Below are 19,787 nucleotides of genomic sequence, written 5' to 3'. Positions count from 1 at the left end.
GCTGATGAAAATGGGCTTGTATTGTATTTCTTGCTGACTTATAGCCAAATTTCTATGACCATGCAGAATTTCAGGATTCCCCTTGCCCATCACCTCATCACCGTGGGCAATGACTGGGCCCCTGCATCTGCTGAGGACTTAGCAGGTCATCCTGCCCATCCTTCAGTCTAGGGTTGGTCTCAGCTTTGGTCCTGCCCTTGACTCCTGAGTAGCTACGGAAAATCTCAGCAGGCCCCAATGTCTGATGTTCCAAAACACAATACCTTCTACTCTCCCATTCTGGCCTCCTTTCTCCAGGGTGTCCCTGAGGGACCTCTACCTCTGCCAGGAACCTGCCCTGGGACAGAAATTGTTAAGTATTGCCTGGGTGAAAGATTTACACTTAGTGAACCTAGGGTCCAAAATGCAAAAAGTACAGCGAGTGCACTACACTGAAACCTCCCTCCCCCCAGCTCTCCTCCGCAGGCAACCAGAGGCCTCTAACTCTCATCTAAATAGGTGGACATGATACACAAAAGTTTCTTACTGTATACAAAAAAGTGTATACAAAAAGCCACCTCCTTCATTATAGAGCCTCATAGTACCCTATCATATGGCAGCCATGCCCTACTAATCAGCCCCAATTAACTGACATTTAGATTGTTTCTGAACTCTTGCTTTTACAGGTCTGCAGTTTCTCTTATCCAAACCACTGGGACCAGATTTCTTTTAGAAAGGCAATTCAGTGCATATTCCATATATTATGAAACACCCTAATAGGATCTAAGGCAGCAACCTATAGCCAAACACATTAATATTTCCACTGCAAACATGTATGATAAAGTGGAATTAATAGAGACTATAAACGGTCTTGGCAGGTTTTGATACCTAATGAATTTATGCCAATCTATTGGAAATGCTCCCAGTTTTCAGAACTTTTGGGTTTTTGGAATTGCAGATGAGGCTTTGTAGCACTCAAAGAATGTTGCAATGAATAACTTTAGACACACATAATTTTGCAAGTTTACAAGTATATCCAAAGGATATGTTTCTAGAAGTGGAAATGCTGGGTCACAGGCTATGTTCATTTGTGATTTTCATGGATTTTTGCTAGAAAATTGTTGTTGTTTGCCTGTGAGCTGCTATACTTTGTGGTTTTCCAAACACTTGCACTTTTGTCTGTTAACTTTGGGGCAATGAAATTTCTTCCTCCCTTCCTCTCTGCACAAAGTTAGGTTTAAGTCTCTGGGACCCAGGGGAGCTGAGACAGTATGAAGTTTGCTATCAGAGACAGCAGGGCCATCCCCTTCCACCAGTGTAACCCTGAGCAAGTTACTTGTATCCATCCTGAACTGCTGTTTCCTCTTCTGTATACTATCTACATCCATGTCAGTCCCTCCCTATTTTCCCACCAACCTGTTTTCTTCTCTCCTGCCAACCCCCAGCCCCAGGGCCTGGGCTTTGCCCTCTCCCCCAAAGGAAGAAGAGGCCAGGCCAACAGAAAGAAAGGTCCACAGGCTTTTTAATGGTGTGATGGCTACTTCCCTTCCGAGACCCAGTCTAATCATGACAGCGGCTTCCAGGGTGTTGGGGTTCGGGGTGGACAGGTGCAAGGTGGGCAGAGGCCATGCAGTGACTGGAAGTGGGTAGGGGAGGGTGTTACATTCTGTTTGGCATGTAAACATTCTTCAGTGGCTTCCCTGGGGGGAGGAGAAGGGCACCTCCCTACCCTCCACCCCATGCCCACTAGGGCTGGTCCCTGGAGCTGAGAAGACTGAGCAAACCAGGCCTCTGCGAGGAGCTAGGAAGCAGGGAGCCTGCGTGTCTGGGGCATTGCCCCTCTCCTGCACCCTCTTTGCACACAGTGTGGCTGTGGGGAGGGAAGGCATGTTCTGGGGTGAGCAGACCCGCATCTTAGCCAGTGACACAGGCTGTCGTGATGGGAAAGTGCTGGAGGAGTGTGTTGGTGGTGGTGTGACACTCTTTCATAGAGAAGAGGCTCAAGACTGGGCGAGATTGGTAGGGGGATGGGAGCTCAAGGGGAAAGAGGCTGCAGCTGGGGGTGGGGGCACTGGAAGGTGTGGTTTCCTCTGCCCTTCTTGGGGAGAGGAGCAGAGTCAGGGCCCTAACTTCCTTCCACACTCTCCCCTTCCCCTCCTCCCCCCACCTCCCCCCACCTCGGTGACATTCAGTGATGCAGAGGCCTGAGGTCGTTTGGGAGCCCTAGGGAGGTCCGGAATCCCAAGGGCAGATAGGGTTTTGCATTTCTGTCCAGCTCTAGTGCTGGGTGAAGCTCGGGGTGGGATGGGCCTGGGGCTCTCTCAGGCCACCCCCTTTTCCTCCCAACACCAAACCAGGGTGTTGTTGGTCCTGGGGCAAGGATGAGGCTGGGGGCCCTACATTCACAGTTCGGTTGGTGGTGAGGAGCAGGCCCAGGGCCTGGGCACCAGGGGTCATGCCCTGGTCCCACCTGGCATGAGCTGATTGTCATTCAGAGAAGCTCTAGGTGGGAAGGAGTGGCCCCTCCTCCACCCCCTCTGCTGGGCCCAGAGGGCAGTAGAGGCCTTGGGAGGGTCTCGGGTTGACAAAGAGGGTTCTGTCCGGAGAGGTTTCCTGAGTGTTCTGGGAGCTTCTGCGTCAGCATGGGGGGAACCTTGAAGGCTGTCCACCCTGGAGTCCTCCCCTGGGCTGGTCTGCAGAGAAGCTACCACCTTGGCATGGAAGCAGCTGCCCAAGCCTGCCGACTCTCCATCAGGTGCTTCAGCTGGTACCATCAGGCTTCTGTCAGGGCCAACTTCCTCATGAGCATCCTTCTAAGTGATGGTGGCTGGATGCTGCCAGACCACTGGAGCATGCTGGGGCCTTCCTCTTCCCCTGGTTGTCTTGCCTTGCTCTCTGTGACCCAGGGAAGAACAGAGGGGCCAGGCCAGGGGACAGAGGCTGTGGGTGCTGAGGATGGAGGAGGACTGCAGGGGACCTATCCTACATAGGCAGGGTTGGCTGTTCCTCTGCAGCCCCTTGGCCCAAACATAGGCCGTTGAGGCTCACGATGAGTTGGGATGAGCTATGCAGGAGCCAGACCCAGGAGGAGACCCCATATCCATTTACAGAGCAGCACAGCACTCACCCTCCTCAGGGGCTGCTCAGCTGCATGGGTTGGGGTTAAGACAAGAGAGGACAGGCTGCACGGTGACCTGGGGGTGGAGGGGATGGGGGCTGAACCCATCACACAGCATACAACCCAGAAGTTAGGAGGGCCTTTCTGCGTTGAGTCCAGGGGCCAGCTGTCTGTCTGTCTGCCTGTTTTTGCTCTCTCTGCCCACTGGGGGAGATGATGGTCTGATCCAGCCCACTCCCCACAGCCAGGAGGACAGGGAGGGTGACCTGGCCAGAACTAAGTCCCTGAATCTCCAAAGAGCCAGCGCAGAGTTGGTAAGCAGCCATTCCACCTCCACCCAATTCAGAAGAGAGGGAATTTGGCTGAAACCGCAGTAGGCAGGATTGAGGTTAGATGGCAAGAAGGAATTCCTGATGGTAAGGGGTCCTGAGCACTAGATCAGGGGACCAAGGGAGAGGGTGAAACATTTTTTAAGGCCCCCTCCAACTTCCCACTGGGAAATACTTGCCCAGGAAGGCAGCCCACACACACTCTATGGTTCCCACTGAAGCTCCACCCAAATTTAGGGGGAGGGATCTTTGCATCCTAGAGGTGCAGGGGAGCACCCTCCCCCCATCACCTGCACACTGCCTCCCACAGTGGTGTCCAGGATGGTGCTGACTTGGGGCAGGTCAGACTTGCCCCCTCACACCTGAGTAGACCAATGGCTCCTAGGTCTCACCTCCCCAGCCCCAGTCTGGCAGCAGAGAAGAGGCCTTTCGGACCACCACAGCTCCCTGGAGACTGTGGGATTAGCCCCTCTGGGGAGGCTGGAGCCTCCACTTCTGGAATTTGAGGGTGCCTTTCTGAAAAGGGTGGGGCTTTGGCTGGAAGAGGGCCAGGAGGAGGGAAAGGTGCAGCAGGATGGGTAAGCAGAGGTTCCTGGGGGAGCTTGGAGAGCAGCGGAGGCCTGGCGGGTGAGCGAGGTGTCCCCACTAGTGGAATCCTCGGTGAAAAGTGGCTGAGCCTTCCCCGGGGCGGAGGGTGAGCCTGCCCCACCTGAAGGGCAGCAGAGGGAGGGGCGGAGACGGGGAAGTATGGGGAGGCTGTCGCTCCCCCTCGCCGCGCGGCGACCCCATTGGCAGGGCCGGCGGGTGGGCGAGGCGTGTGCTGGCGCGCGTCCTCGTCCTCGCGGATGCAGGCGGGAAGCTGGGGCCGCGGGTGGCGCGCGTCAGGCGTGTAAGGCTGTGCTGGGAGCTGTTCCAGTATGGCCGGCTGCGGGTGGGGGGCCGGGGTGAGGGTGGGGGGCCGCGGAGAGCCACGCGTGTCATTATCTGGCCCCGGCCCGGGCCTCCGCGTCCCCCGTCCGGCCTTTGGTTGCTGCGCGCTGAGTCTGGAGTTTCCCTCTGGGTCCTTTCTTGGGGGCCCCCGGAGAGCGGGTGCCATCAGGCTGGGCCCGGGCCTGCGGAGTGCCCCGGGGTTGTGGGGGCCCGGGCCGGGCCTGGTGCGAGGGGGAGGGGCTCTCTTTGCGGGACAAGGATCGGCTCCGGGGGGATGCGCTGGAGTGATGCCCCGCAGAGGCCGGTAGGCCGGGACTGCGCGGGGCTGGGGCTCTGGTGCTGGCTTGGGCTCGCCCTGGACCGCGGCCTGGAGGCTGTTTGGGACGGAGGTCAGCAGCAATGGCCGTCCCTGGGGGCTTCTGCAGCTGGAGCCTGCGGGAGGTGCAGAGGGCAGAAGGCAAGAGACAAGAAGAGGGCAAAGAAACAAAAAAGGAGAGACATTTTCAGAATCTCCCTGGGTACTGAGCTGGAGGGTCCTGCATCCTCAGAGCTGGGTGAGACTGAGGAGACTGCAGCACAGATGGATAAACTGAGGCCTGGTGCCCCAACCTCCAGGGAGGGACCTCTAAGGCCACACCTTCTCAGGCTGCTACCAGAAGAGCTTGCTGCAGGCTTTCTTTGATGTCTCTGTTTCATCTTTAAAATTCACATAGGTTTTACATCCTACTCTATTTTATACCCATGCTTATATTGATATGAATGATGTTTTCTCCCAAATATTCTGGCCTTTCTCCTTTGGCCTCAAGTGCCCTGTGGCATACCAGAGGCTGTGTGTGGACCCCACTGGCCTCCATCAACCTTTCCCAAGCCTGGCCTCCCTGGCACCCCTCCAGTCAGCTCTCTGCAGCCACTCCCTTGAGCCCAGTTAAAGGGCTGGGACATGAGTTAGAAGAGACACTTAGTTGGGTGGGGCTGAGGGTCTTTCCTGAATTATCAAGTCCCTGACCTTGGCTCCCACGAAGCCTCTACTGGTAGAGGCCTTCTGGTCACCCTCTGCCCACCCTGGGACTGGCAGTGGTTTCTCACCTGCTGGTGATGGCTGTGTCAGATGCTGGGGCCTCGCCATGGGGTCTGTCGGGGGGCTGCTGGGCTGCGGCAGGCATAGGCATGCGGATGCTGATGGGGCGGGGGATCCGGCTTCGGGTAGCAGCTGCCCGCCCACCTTTCCTGGGCACCGCAGGCTCAGAGGCAGGCATGTCCTCCTCTGAGCCTGTGCCTGAGAGCGTCTCAGAAGCACGGCGCTGTTCCTCACTGGAGGAGGACGAGGCCCCAGAGGCCAAGCGCAACAGAAGGCGGCCCTGCCTCTTCTCCATCACCAGCCGTGCCAGGTCCTGCTGTGGTCGGGCCCTCTTGCCCCACCGCTCTTTGGCCGACAGTGAGCCTGAGGGCTCCGAGCCCGTGTCCTCCTCAGACAGCAGGACAGGGATTCGGCTCCTGGGGCGAGGGCCTGGCGTGGCGTGGCGGCTGGGGGAGATGGTGGCCAGTTTCTCAGGGCCTGGCTCCAGCGGGGATGCCAGGACTGGCCTGTCAGCAAGGGTTGGGCCATTGGGCGGTGAGTCCATGGCCACCTCCAAGGGGATGTCACTGGGGGGCCCAGACAGGGCACGGCTCTCCAGCCCTGATAGGGCAATACCATTCTCCAGGGGCACGGAGGCCCCCTCCTCCACAACCCTTCCATTAGAGGGCACCTCCAGGCCCAACTCGCTCCCAATGCCAAGCTCCTCAGACCGGGAGGCTTGTCCACCAGAAGACATGACGTTGAGGTGGGTTTTCTCTGCAATGTGTACAAAGGTCCTCTCCACTTTGGTGAAGGGTGAGGAGGTGACTGCCACTCCCCCTGCCCCTGTGGTCACTGTCCCAGCCCCTAGCCCTATCCCGGGCCCAGGGGGCTTGGGCTCAGACTTGAGGACAGAGGACAAGGTGCCTGGCTCTGACACGTCCAACTGGCTGCCAGTGGGCTGGGGTCGCTCATGTTGAGGAGTGAGGGCAGCCAGAGTGCCCAGGTCCGGTTCAGGGGCCAGGTCGGCAGTGACGGGCGACTTCTTCATGTCGCCAGGGGAGACGAGCACCAGCGTTTTGGAGCCCTCCTCAGGCTCCAGGTCCCCGTCGGCCATGGAGGCCCGACCCCTGGACTCCTTCTGATCATCAGCCAGCAGCGTGGACGGGGCACCCTCCTGGCTCCGGTCCGTGCTCCTCTCACTCCCCTCACTGCTTGAGCCACTCTGCGGCCCCAGCTCCTCCCCTAGGGCCACAGCCTCCTCCTCCTCTTCCTCCTCGTCTTCCTCGTCCTCCTCTTCCTCCTCCTCTGCCTCCTCCTCCTCCTCTTCTTCTTCCTCCTCCTCTTCCTCCTCCTCCTCCTCTTCCTCCTCCTCCTCCTTCCCATTCGTTTGAGGTTGAACAGGAGCCAGTGGGACCTGGGGGGTGGTCAGTAGCATGTGCGAGAAGCCCACTTTCCGTATCCTCTTGAGCAACTCTGCATTTTCACGGTATTCAGCAAGACACTTCCTGAATTCCTGGTAGGGCACGCCCAGGCGCATAGCTCGTGGGAGACCGTTCACTTCAAACGGGGGTGCCATGGAGAACACCTGCAAGGGGCACACATAGGAACCCACTGAGGTCACCCCCTTCCTGTATCCCATGTGTATCCCGAAACCCAGAGCCAATTCTAGTTCAGTCAACAGAAGAAAATGACAACTACAAGCCGTCACAACCACCATGTAGATCAACCTTCCTTTTCGCAGATGTGGAAACCAGGTCCAGAGAGGGGCAGCAAGTGTTGGGTGAGCCCTTACTGCCCCTCACAGGGCACAGTTCCTCTGCAGCCAGGGAGCTGACCACCCAGATCCACCAGAACCTGTGTGGGAAGAGGGCAAACTTTGGGGCTTCAGCCCCCTTCCCACCTGCCTCTTCCTGGCCTGTCAGCCAGGAATTTTCCAGTCCTCTACAGGGGTGTTTTGAGTCCACACTTCCTCTAGAAATTCACAGCCAGCCTTTCATTGCACTTGATTTAGTTTTCCTCTTTGAAGCTTTGTGCAGAGTCCTTGGCAACGTGATGGCCTGTCTTTGACTTTCTAGACTCCTGCCACATTTCACCTTGGCCTCCTTCCTTCCAGATTCGAAAGGCCTGACCATCTTACCAGGACCTCAGTTGCCAGGGGTCTTCTCCAGCTCTACCCTTGTCAATCACACACATCCCTAGGCACCAACAATGTACCAGGCCCCGTCAAGGCTGACCTGGCTTTGTTCCCGGTAGAATGGTGCTAATGGTGTTCAGCACTTTGTTAGCCTTTTGAACACATGGGCTTCTGTTTTCCTACATACAGCCCATGCAAACCAGAAGCCCTGGAGCTATCCTGACACCTCCAACACATTCAGGTACCATCTAGACTCTCAGGGAGTCCTGCCAAGCATTCCTCTAAAACATTTGTGTCTGCTGCCCCAGCTCCATTGGCACAGCCCTGTCTGTACTGTCTGGTAGTTCCCCAGCCACTGGCCTGTTTTTCCCATTCTGCATTGCCCATCCATTCTTCCTGCAGCTGCCCAAGTGATCCTTCTGAAACTTAAATCTGATCCCATCTCTCTGCTTCAAACCTGTGGAAATCTACAGTGGCCGCCACAGTCCTTGGGAGATAGTTCTAATCCTCGACTTGGCACATGAGCATCCCTAACCCCCCCACGCCATGATCTGGCTCCTACCTTCTGCTCCAACCTCACTGTGTATGCTCCAGCAGTTCCCTAAATGCATCATGCATCTCATGCTTCTGGGTCTTTCCCTAGGCAGTTTCTTCTGCCCAGGGGTCCCTTTCACTCCCTCTATTGACATGACAAATTCCTATTCTTCCTCCAGGACTCAGCTCAAACAGCTCCTTTTCCCAAAAGCCTTCCTCTCTACCCACCAAGCAGACTCACTCTCCTTTCTAATTGTTTTCCCACATCCTTCCATCACAGTCCACCCTCTATTCCACATGCACGTGTTTGCATGGCTGTCTCTCTGGATAAACACTGAGCCCCTTAAGGCTTTTTCATTACTTCATTCTTTCATTCATTTAAAAAGTCCTCGAATGTCTATTGTCTAGGACACCATGTTAGAGGCTGTGAATCTGTGGATCAGCAAGATAGACCTGGTCCGTGTTTTCATGGAGTGTGAGATTTCTTGATTAGGAATTGAAATGGGGATAATGAACACTCCACAAAGGCTGTGTAATGAGGTCATGTAAACAATGGCTCTGGCATATAGCAGTTGCTTGATAAATGTTAGTTCCCTCCCCCATCCACTTCCTACCCCCTCCCTGGCTCGCTCTGGTTTGGAGAGCACTGCCTGCCTCTCCAGCCTCAGAAATGTCTGAATGCCACACCTATGGGGGATAGGTGGTGGAGAAAGGAAGGGTTCTCCCAGCTGAGGTCTCTGTGCAAACATTCAGCCCAAAGACTGGTGGAGGGGAAGGCAGGAATTCCCACAGCAGAGATCTGCCCAAGGCTGTGACTTCTCCCCTCCCCAACTGCCATACTCTTCCTCATAATCAGACCATCTGTGAAGACCTGATGGGTGGAGGGGGAGTGATACAAGACAAGGTAGCACCAGACCCTGGGCAGGACCCCAGCACATTCTGGAGTGTGCTTTGATCGTGCTTCTCTCCTGTCTGGTTCAGAACTCATTCACTCAGCACCAGACACATCCTACCCAGCAGGGATATCCTTCAACTCCACCAAGCCATTCTTTCTCAGCAGAACCTCTTCCTGTTTCTCCTGTCTTATCTCTGACATTTTGGGCATCCCTATTAGAATCCCCTTTCCCCTGCCATCTGGCCAGTTCTTGGATCTCTCTGGAAAAGCCCCATCCATAGGATGGATGCTTCACTCACAGTGCTCACCTTTCTTCTTCTATCTCAAAGCCCTCCCCTTCCATTATATGGGAGAGCGGAGTGATGAGAACTGGAAATCAGGCATCACTGACAATATCAGACTGGGAAACAGGGCTGGAGAAGGGCATCAACAGGGCCAAGTCACAAAGCACATCAACCAGGGCAGCCCAGAACCTAGAAGTCTTTCTACTGCCTCACTGGCCTCCCAACCCGCCTTGTGGGGAAACCTGGTACCCTCTGCCCTTTAACAGGGCTGTGAACCTCAGAGTAGAGACAGCTTTGCATTAAGGATCACTGCCAAGCCCACCCTGGCCTGGGCATGCTAGGTTTTCTGTTTCAAAGCCCCTCCCCCATCTGTTTCCAAGTTTGGGAGCGCCAGGCCTGGGCTCAAATTCCTCTCTCCTCAGAGTGGGAAGTCCTCTCTCACTCTTTCCTGGCCCCTCCTGGATGCCTGAGCCCAACGAGTATTCAACCATTTGCCCAAGCGATCCTGTACTCATTCAATCAGCCAGTGATCACTGACTGGACAGCCTCTGTGTGCTTGGCCCTATAGGGACAAGCAGTAACAGCCCCCTATTCTATCTTGGAGGGAAGCAAAAGTGCTGGGTGTCAGCAAGGGGAAGTCACACACCTTCCTGCTCCCTTTCCAGGGCAGTGACCCTTTTATGATTCTAGCTTGCTTGTTGTTCATCAGCCTGGCTTGGCACAGCATTATTTGGGGATACTGAGTCCTACTCCCCCCAGATTCCATAGGTCAGAGATGAGAAATCTGTTTCAAAGCTCCCTGGTGATTCCAAGGTAGATGTGGTGAGTGTGAATCATGGGAGGAGGGGAGGCAGGCCACTGGAGCTGAGACACTCAGGGAGAATGAAATCCTCCACCCTCCCCCTGCTTCCACTAAGCCTGGACCAGAGGGCTGTGGCCTCACCAGCTTTGGAGCTCAGCCCAAGTCTGTGTTTACTCAGCCAGCAGGAAAAGTGAAGGGAGTTGGATGGACCAGACTCCGGTCTGCTCCTGCCACTAACAAAACTGGGCTCTCCTCAGTCTTCACTTCTCTGCTATTGACTGGAGAAAGGTTACTCCACATACCCCCGACCCCACACAGGCTGCATTGAGCAACTCTCCTGCCTGGACCCTGATCAAGCCCAGACACTGTGCATTGCACATCAGCCCACAGTCCCAAGGTCAAAGAAGGGGGGGCTGCCAAGTGACAAAAGGAGTATGAGCCCTGGCACCCCCCCTTCCTCACTTGGGAGGGGGAAGGGCTTTATGCCTCTCACAGCTGTTGCCCGCGCCCCCTCCAGCAGCTACTCAGCACATGCCTTCCATCTCCCCTCCTCTCCGGGGGAACATATGCTCCACCCTTTGCCATAGTTGCCCAGCCTGAAAGCTGGAGATGAGAAACCAACAGTGTAGCCTCCTCTGCTCACCACCACCTTTCCCAGATTCTTCACCTCTGTCTGTGTCTCCATCCTCAAACCACATCTGCCAAGCTGAGAGCCCTCCCTCTGCTCCTCCACCCCAAACCCAGAAGTGCCACCCATCCTGGGTACACTGGCCTGTGGCAGTCACCTGGGTGGAAGGGGTAAGATGACCCAGGAAGGCAGCTGCCTACCCTAGTTCTCTACAGATCCTCACATACTTGACCCCCAGATCTCAGTGTCCCCAGTCCTTCCCTTCCTGCCCAAGGGCAAGGAGCTGACTGCATAGAGGCTTTCTAAATGCTCTGCAGGTCAAGAAATGCTGTAGCTTGCTCTTATTCTTCCCCTACACTTACTTTAGACCCCAAGGGGGAAAGCATCTTCCTCTTTTGGCACTGTGGCTACAGGCCTGCAGAGGTGGGGTGGGGAACAGAGAGAGGGAGAGCCCCCTCCCTTCACCCTTCCTCTCTGTGGTCTGCAAAGTCTCTGCAGTTCTTTTTGGTGTCCCACCCCTCTCCTCGACCTAGTTCTCTCTCAACCCACATTCTATCCTTGCATCCCCCAGGCTCTGCACAATCCACCCTCTCACTGATCCCCCTCAACAGACCATTCTCACCCAGGCCAGGGCTCCCTCAGACCCCACTGCAGAGCAAGGGCAGGCTTCCCATCCCCACCACACACTTGCCTCAAATGCCTGATCCATAGAGAAATAATTACTGTGCCCACCCCCTACTTCCCATCCCCCCTCCAGCAAGTTGGCAATTTAGAGTCGGCCCCAAAGACCAGAGTCCACCTGCAAAGCCCTCCTCCGGATGAAAGGAGACAGCCAGCTGAGTGACGGTTGCTCAAGTCCAACTAGGCTGAAACCTCCTAGAGCCCCTTCCCCCTCCCCATCTACCATGTCTAAGCTGCCGGTTGAGGAATGAGTGGGGCCAATCCACTGATCTGGAATTTGCCCCACCCCTCCATCTCTTAAGTCTAAAAGACTAGCCCTTGCCTTCTGCCCAGGCGGGCGATCCCAGAATTGGGTCTGCATCGAGTGGAGCGGTAGGAAGGAGGAGGATGAAAGAAAGCAGGCGAGGCGCAGGTTCCTGGAAGGCGTTTTTAATCAGGATTTGGTAGTACACAAGCTCTCCGGATTGTCTGCATTAACATACAGGGACTTAAAAAGGCACAAAATCCCTCGCACAGCGACGCGTGACGGCGGGACACCCCCTACCCCCACCCGTGCGCGGCGGTGCGTGTCCGTGTCCCACTCCCCCAGGCGGCGCCGCGCGTGTGCGTGTAGGTTTCAAGTGTTGGATTTGTACAGTACTCGCAGTCTAGGGGCGAGGACTCAGTGCATGCTCTTCTACCCGGGCCCGGGGCACCCCCCGACGCCCCTCTGTACACTGAGGACGCACCCCGGAGAGAGAGAGAAAGAAAAAAAAAAGCGTCCCATCTTAGTGTGTGTATGGTTTTGAGTTTTTCGTGCATGCTTACGCTGGCCGGGGTCGGGAAATAGTGCAAGCTTATAATACAGTATTATTGCAGTACAAAATGGGGTGTTTATGATGGGAGAGGGAGGCCCAGGAAAAAACAGCTGGGATTCGGGACCTCCGGGAGGGTCCTCTCCCCAGCCCCCTTCCCATCCCTCAGCTGCCCTCTCCACCGCTATTGGAAGGCTTCTCCCAACGCTGGGAGGGGGCTCAACTGGGCCCTCAGAGTTGAGCTTCCCCCATCCCACCGGTCTCACTTCTCAGGGGGCAGGGGCCAGCCCTCTCTTCTCTCAATACTATCAGCCTTTAGGACCCCGAACCCCGCCTCCTCCCCCATGGAAGCCCCTCCAAGTAGGGGGGAGGGGTCGACGGAGCAAGTGCAAAGGAAGCAGATGTTGGTCCCTGAGTTTTATTTTTGGGGGTGGGGAGGGAGAAGAGCTGAAAGTGGGGGCATGTTTGGGGACCCCCCCAGGGCCCTCAGTGGTGGAAGTGGGGTGGGGCAGGAGACACGGACCCTGGGGCATGGGCCAAAAGGGGTTATCGGGCGGCTCTGAGAGACCTAAGCTCAAAGCTTGGCTCCCCCCTCAAATCTGGGCTCTTTGGCATCCAATTGCAAGGCCAATTATTTGGGGCGGAGGGAGGGGGCAGCCCTGTGGGCGGTGAGGTAACTGGAATCAGGGGTGGGCAACGGGGGCTCTTTGAGCCTGAAGAATTGGCCAGCTCCTCCTCCCAGTCCTCATCTGCATCCCACCCTGGAGCTCTGAGGGCTGAACCCCCACTCCAGTCCTGCCCCGCCTCGGGCCAGGGACCCAGAGGCCAAGAGCCCACGGAGGGGAAGCAAACACAACCTTAGCGCGGGGCGACGGCGGCGAGGGGCACTAACTCCTGGGAGGACTTTAGCAGCAGGCAGCTTGGCGGGGACGAGGCGCAGGGGCTGACGCTCCCTCGGGTTGCCCACGTCCGGGCTCCCGGGAGGGAAGCTCTGGAGACATGAGTGGGGCTCGGAGGCCGGGCGGTACCCTGGTCGCGCCGCGTAGCAGCTAGTTAAAAAGACGGAACATACATTCGTGGTGCGACGGCCGCGGGGTCGGGGTTGGGGAGGTAGTGGTGGGGTGGTCCGAGGGGCGGGGACAGAGGGGAATGTGGTGGTTGGGGGTCCTGTTACACTGATAAACCTGCGAGAGGGGCTTGGGAACGCGATCCTCGTGCTTTGCCGGGTCGGGGCCCTATAGTTTGCTCTCCGGAGAGTGGGATGAAGTGTGCGCGCAGCTATGGAGTGCGTGTGTGTGTGTGTGTGTGTGTGTGTGTGTGTGTTTGGGGGGGTGCCGGTTATCGTGGCAAGGTGAACCCCACCCAACCCCCGCACCCCTTGTGCGGGTAGAAGGGAGGTTACATGGAGGGGCGCAAGGCGGCGGAACCAAATGAAAGGTCTAGGGAAGTTCCCATAGTCCTTTGGGCTTCATTGCCCTTCCTCCCTCACTGCTTCTCAACCCTTCACTTGTGGGGAGGGGCCACTCAGGCCCAGGGGCTCCCTAAGCTGGGAAGCCCACTGGGTGGTGTGGGGAACCATTTGGGATTTTTGAGGGATGTGGTCCTTAGGCTGGGAGCCTCTCCCTTAGGGAGAAGGATGCTTTAAAATTTTTCAGAGGCTGACCCCACCAGTCCCAGGGGGCACCTCTGTCCCTAATGGGAATAATGCAAACTGTGGGGACATGCCCCTCAACTTAAGGATAGTGATTTGCCACGCTCCTTGTTACCAAGGCTGCCCATGGGGGTGGGCCGATTCCTAACCTGATGGGTTAGAATCTCAGTGGAGTTTAGGATAGGGTGGGGTGGTGTTCAGGGCCCTCCTTAGGCATTTATGCTTCCATCCTCAGACACTAAAGGACAGCAGGGGATACAGTATTCTCCATGCTCCCACAGCCAGGGATCCCCACACCCTCCCTAAGCATGGTCCCCTCCCCTGGCCACCCAGTATAGACACATTGCCACAGCTCCTGCCTACACCAGTGGCCCAGGCCCCCCTACCCCCAAGCACTGCCTGGGCAGACAGCACCACCCCTCCCCAGAAAAAGGGACCTAAGCAGGGCAGAGGAAAGAAATAGCAGGAGGATCCTGGGACCATCCACAGAGAGGAACCCTGGCTTTTCCTGGGATTGGAGGGGCCTGCCCTCCTTGGCTGGGGAAATAAGGGTTAATGTGCCAGCATTGCTCAGAGGCTCCAACATTCCCCCAAGTGCTGGGCAGGGCTTTTCCCCACAATTAGAAATGCAAAGGGAGATGGCTGGGTTCAGGATGCTAGTCGTTGGGGTGAGTGTTGAGTGGTTATTGCTGTGACCCAAGCTGCCTTAAGTGGGTGGGAGTATCTATTCATTACTGAATTTACTAGAGCATTTTTCACTGACCCAGGGTCCTATCCCATAGAGAAAATACTGGTCCTACAAGGAGGACCCCACTTGCCACAAATAAATCCACTGGCCTACACACACATTTAGGCACACACACCATGAGCTCACTGACATGTACATACAGCACACACCTCACATCCCCACTGGCCATGAACTGCCTCCTCTCAGAAGCCTACTCAGTTTGAGTTCCTAGGGAAAAATACTGTACCCCTTTGAGTTCTGCAACCTTGAACAGTTTAGGGGTGGGGAGTTCTCAAGCTCAGAGAGATTGCAAACTGAGTTCAGGGTCTCTGCCTGTAAACCAGTCTTGTTTAGCTCACACAGTGATTTTTCTTTAAAAAGTTGTTGCTTTTAAAAAATTAGATCCCAATAATTAAAAAGTGAGAGATTTCACATAAAAATTGGAAGAGATTAGCAATAATTGGCTGAGCTGAGGATGGTGGGCTCCCCGTTTACCATAGCCTCTACAAGTGCCCTCTCCCTGACACTGCCCTCACTCCTGTTGGTGAGTTGGTGACACTTATCTCAGATCTCCATGGTCAGTGGTCACCAGTGTCAGTACCTACCCCCCGTGAGCCTGACCTCAAGGACCACTGAGGACAGGGTTTTCAGCACCTGCTTTCTCACCAGAACTCTTACTCCACCTAAGAGCTGCTATGGGATGGTCGGAGCCATGTGGGATTGAGAGGCTGAGGTCTCTGGAGCGACAGGGTCCAGCCATTTCAACAAACCCCAGTACTCTGGAATGACCGCCACCTGGACATCATCCCATGCCAAGGTGGGATGGAAAAGAAAGGAGTGTTTGGCTCATAGACAACTTCCTCCTAGATAGAGCAAGGAGGGGTCAATCAGAAAGGACAGTAAATAGACCAATACACAGACTAAACGCTTTAAAACTCTTGTCAAACAAGACCTCAGTTATTCGGCATTGGCCAGGGTTTTTTTTTTTTTTTTTTAATGCTTTTGTAAATTAAGTATTCTGATTAATCCATTTAATGCAGATAATACTGGGATCTACTTCCTAGGCTATTGTAAGGATTAAATGAGTTATTTTTGTAAAGTGCTTAGATCACTGCCTGGCACATAATAAGCGCTGTGTGCCAGTGACTATTAAATAAAATTAATTAATAGTTGGAAGCCACCACTATATGCAGGGTGCAACGAAAATATGAAAAAAGTATGAAAATACCATTTTCTGATACAACAAAGAGTGCTGCCTCTTTTGAAAGCTGACCTTGGGGAGGCTATGTGCTTTCCCCAAGAAGGGTATCATTTCTAGAAACACTCAGGCTTCTTCTTTGGGAAACCCTTCAGAAAAAGGAGCCTGACAACACTGCAGGCTCACAACTTCCCTACTCAGCCCAGGACCTGGAGACGGGCACCTCGACTCCAGACCATGCAGAGTTCTGCTGAGCTTCACATGAACTTGCTCCAACACACACAGCTTCAAATAGCCCTAGATGTTTCTGAAAGTCAAAGCTACCCTCAAAAGATAATATTATTAAGATCACTTCCTGTTAGCTCAGAGCTTTATGGCTTATAAGACAGTCTCTCCACTATGGAGGGCATACAAAAGGATGTCCCCCAAAGGACAAATGTTTTGAATCATGTTCTTCCTTTAAAGGACACACCCTCTTCTACAGTTATCAGTTCTGGGTGTGTGTGTGTGTGTGTGTTTGAAAATTCAGCCACTTTTGGGATGCTTACTAGGAATCTCCACCTTCAAAGGCTTTGAAAACATTAATATGTGTTTAATGCTAAAACAAGGCTGAAGCTAGTGCCATCATCTTTGATATGTCACAAGGCACTTTAGGATCTTAGAGTACCTCTGGGTTCTGGTCACTGAGTGAGAGCTGTGCTCAGGGTCAGGTAGGAGAACCCTCTGGAAGGAAATGCCGGATAACAGAGTGCTTGGTTTCATCTAACCCCAGGTAGCAGGGGACCTGTCCACTGCTGCTGACTTTTGGAGTGGCTGGTGGACAGACTTCCCTTCATTTCACCCCCTGCCACTAGTGGGGAGGATGGGAAGAGGACTAGAAGGTAGAGGGGAGAGGTGAGGGGCAGTGCCAGGAGGCAGGGAGTAGGGCTACTGTTCATCCCACCCCCTCACCTTTGTGCTTGTGTTTTCTCTCTTTTCTTGAAGGGTCTACCTTGACCCTTCCTCTACCTTCTGCCACAGCTGGGTGCAGAGCCACCCAGAACAGCCCTGAGGGCAAAGGAGGCTTGGCCTTGGAGAAGTTCAAAAATGAGCAGCCAGGATGGGGGTGGGGGTGGGGCATGAGGACTAGGACTGGAGTCTGGCTTTCTTCCCAAATGGAGAGGGTGCTCTTGGCCCAGATATCCTCAAAAAGAAACAGATTTGGAGAAAGGAGTGTGGTGGGTGTGGGCATAGCTCACACGGATGAGCCATCTATGAAGACAGTTTGGCTCAGGGCACTGCCCACCCACTATGGCACCCCCAGGCTGGGGCAGAGGCCCAGAGACAGGAGTTGAAGGGAGATGAGTTGGGACGGAAGCAAAGGTCAAGAGGAGGAGGCAGAGAGAGGAGCCAGATGATAGTAGGTACATAGAAAACTACCAAGGACTGCACAAACATCTTTTTGACTCCATAACACACACACACAGACACACACACACACAGACACACACACACACACACACAGGACTGCTGCCATTCAGCACACACAGTGGGTGCCATGCACATCAGGGTCTATGTAAATGGTACTCCCTGGAATTGTGCAATGCACAGCCTGAGCATCCATCCATGACAGCCATGCCACATACACAAATGCTCATATATTAGCACACTCATAAATGTACATGCATGCATATAAGCACACACAGATGCAGCCTCACTGTAATAAATGTTTCAAGCCTCCTCCCCTCCTTCCCTCCCTGTACAGGTACTGCCCTTCCTGGAGCCTTCTTCACCATTGCTCCATGGGAACAGAGGTGCTGGCTGAAACGGGTAGGAGTGAAGAAAGAGAACCTTAGGGGCCCCTGCAGTGACACATTGGGGGCTGAGAAATGGGCAGAAAGAGCATAAGCAATCTGGCATCCTGACCCCCCCACCCATCTCCAGATTCCCATCTGATCAGCCTACCAAATTCTCTGTCTTCATCATGGCCCCTGGGGGGTCAACAAGCTTGGCTGAGCACCTACAGGAAGGAGCCACGCTCTGAGAGGGGCAGTGGTGGGGCCGCTGCTATCTGGAATTTGTCCTGAGCTCACAGGTCTCACCTCATCTTTAACAACCACCCTCTCTGCTACTGCCTCTATACAGGGTCCCCTCACCCTGGGATTCCAGGCCCCATTCATTCAACCTCAGCTACTAAGGAGCCGGACCACGCAATCAACCTCACCAGTGGGTGATGGCACATATGCCTTTTGGGGAGGGGTAGCTTACAGTGGATTGAGCTCCAGGCCTTGGGTTGAGAGGTGGGAGGCAGGGACTCTGTCCTCTGTGAAAGTGGCATGGGAAAAGCTCACTGGGTCACAGGGCCGCTTCCTCCCCATATCACTGAGTATAGAGGAACTTTCCTACCATACCCCAAAGCTGGCTAGCCAGGCCTCCACGTCACACACAGGGCCATACTCCTTGCCCTGCACAGATAGACAGACAGACATACACCACACCACACCACACCACACCAAGAAGGTCCCAGTCTCCTAGCAACCCCCAGGGGGGGACCAGGTCTAGCTCTGCCAAGAGATCACGGATTAAACAGAATAAACCCTGTGCCAGACTGACTCTGACCCAGCATGCCTCTCCCTGACACCTTGATTTCCACTGGACTCTGGAACCACTGGTGGCTCCAGTACAGGGCCCCATCCTGTCCCAGAAACTGCACCAACAGCCCCACCCCTCCCTGCACCATTTGGCTGGCACCAAGCAAAGGGAGACATGGGCGTGTGGGGATGGGGGGTTACAGTACCTTGGGCCAACGTTATACGGGCTGTATTGCATGATGGGGAGGGATGGGGTGTGTGAGTGTGTGATTATTGCGTCCTGGGAAGGAATTATGGTCTCTGACTGCTCCCCACCCCCCCCCACCTGCCCCCTCCAGGAGGGGGGGGGGCCCAGCCTAGGTCTTGTGGGTGAAGCGGGCCCACACCTGCTGCAGCTGTGACCGCGAGATGCGGAGCACCGAGGGCACGAGTCTGTGGTTGCCGGCGGCCAGGGGCGCGTGGCGCCGGTGGGGCGCCCGCACAGGGCTGCTCTCAGCCGAGCGGCTGCGCTGAATGAGGGAACCGGAGGAGCTGCTGCCGCCAGGGTGAGGGTAATGCTCGGTCTCCAGCGTGGAGGAGGAGAACACGGAGGACGCCAGTCGTCGCAGGGGGCTGTACCGCGGGAGGGAGTGCCCCGAGAGTCTGTCCTCCTCCAACTGAAAGAGACCAAGAGAGTGGAGGGAAAAGAGGCGTCAGGCACAGACTCGACAGCTCCGTCTCGGGGGCCACCCACCGCTGACAGCCCCTGCGGCGCCGGCATCCCGGGCAGTTGGGCGGGTCCGGCAGGATGCAGGGGGTGCATACCGCCCTGTTCTGCCTCACAACCTCGGCTCCAGCCTCCAACGCCCTTCCCCCGCTTCCTCCTCACACCGTGGTCTCCTGGCAGAGACCATGATCGCTCACCTCCTTCGAGAAGCATTCCTGGCTTAGGCCTACCTAGCTCAGGGTACCCTCTGGGCTGAGGAATCCTCCCTTCCAGGAAGGCCACTCTAAAATGTGTTAGCAGCTGTGCCCCATCTGTCTCCCTGGCTGAACTCCATGCCCCTCTTGAGGTCTAGAGAACACCCCCTACACACCCTCCGCCTTGGCACCTCTGCCCCCATGACAATGGGGGTCTCAGTGACAATGTAGCACAAAGGTAGGACTCTGGAATCTGACTACTCGCGTTTGAATCCCAACTCCACCACTTACTACCTTGGTGACCTCAAGAAAATTACTTCATAATTCAGCTTCCTCATCTGTAAAATTGGGTAACTATGTTTCCTACCTCTTAGCACTGTTACGAAGATTAGATGTTATAACACGCAGAGCTCTTAGAATAGTGCTGGCCATGGTGTAAATGCTCTGTTGTGTGAGCTGTTTTATTATCCTTTAAATCACTCTTGAGAATGAAAAAAGGGATAGAGGACTCGGGGGGAGGAGGGGCCAAATGAAATCATTTCTCCAAGGTGGCTTTTTCCCTGTCCTCTCCAA

At 55.2% G+C, this 19,787-nt stretch overlaps 1 protein-coding gene across 1 annotated transcript in view; it reads right to left on the bottom strand.

Annotated features, from left to right (window-relative positions):
• Nucleotides 1-2,116: 2,116 nt before the first annotated feature.
• The window catches only part of TTBK1 (tau tubulin kinase 1), a 36,626-nt gene continuing 18,955 nt past the window's right edge, over nucleotides 2,117-19,787 (bottom strand). Inside the window, exons 13-14 of the mRNA XM_010973941.3 lie at nucleotides 5,443-7,001; nucleotides 2,117-4,788 (exon numbers count right to left, since the gene is read on the bottom strand). Coding sequence (XP_010972243.3) covers nucleotides 4,407-4,788; nucleotides 5,443-7,001 — 1,941 coding nt within the window. The 3' untranslated portion in view covers nucleotides 2,117-4,406. The remainder of the gene's footprint in view (nucleotides 4,789-5,442; nucleotides 7,002-19,787) is intronic.

The sequence above is a fragment of the Camelus bactrianus genome, chromosome 20, assembly GCF_048773025.1.
Source record: "Camelus bactrianus isolate YW-2024 breed Bactrian camel chromosome 20, ASM4877302v1, whole genome shotgun sequence".
NCBI lineage: Eukaryota > Metazoa > Chordata > Mammalia > Artiodactyla > Camelidae > Camelus > Camelus bactrianus.
This window is presented reverse-complemented; position numbering and strand designations above follow the sequence as displayed.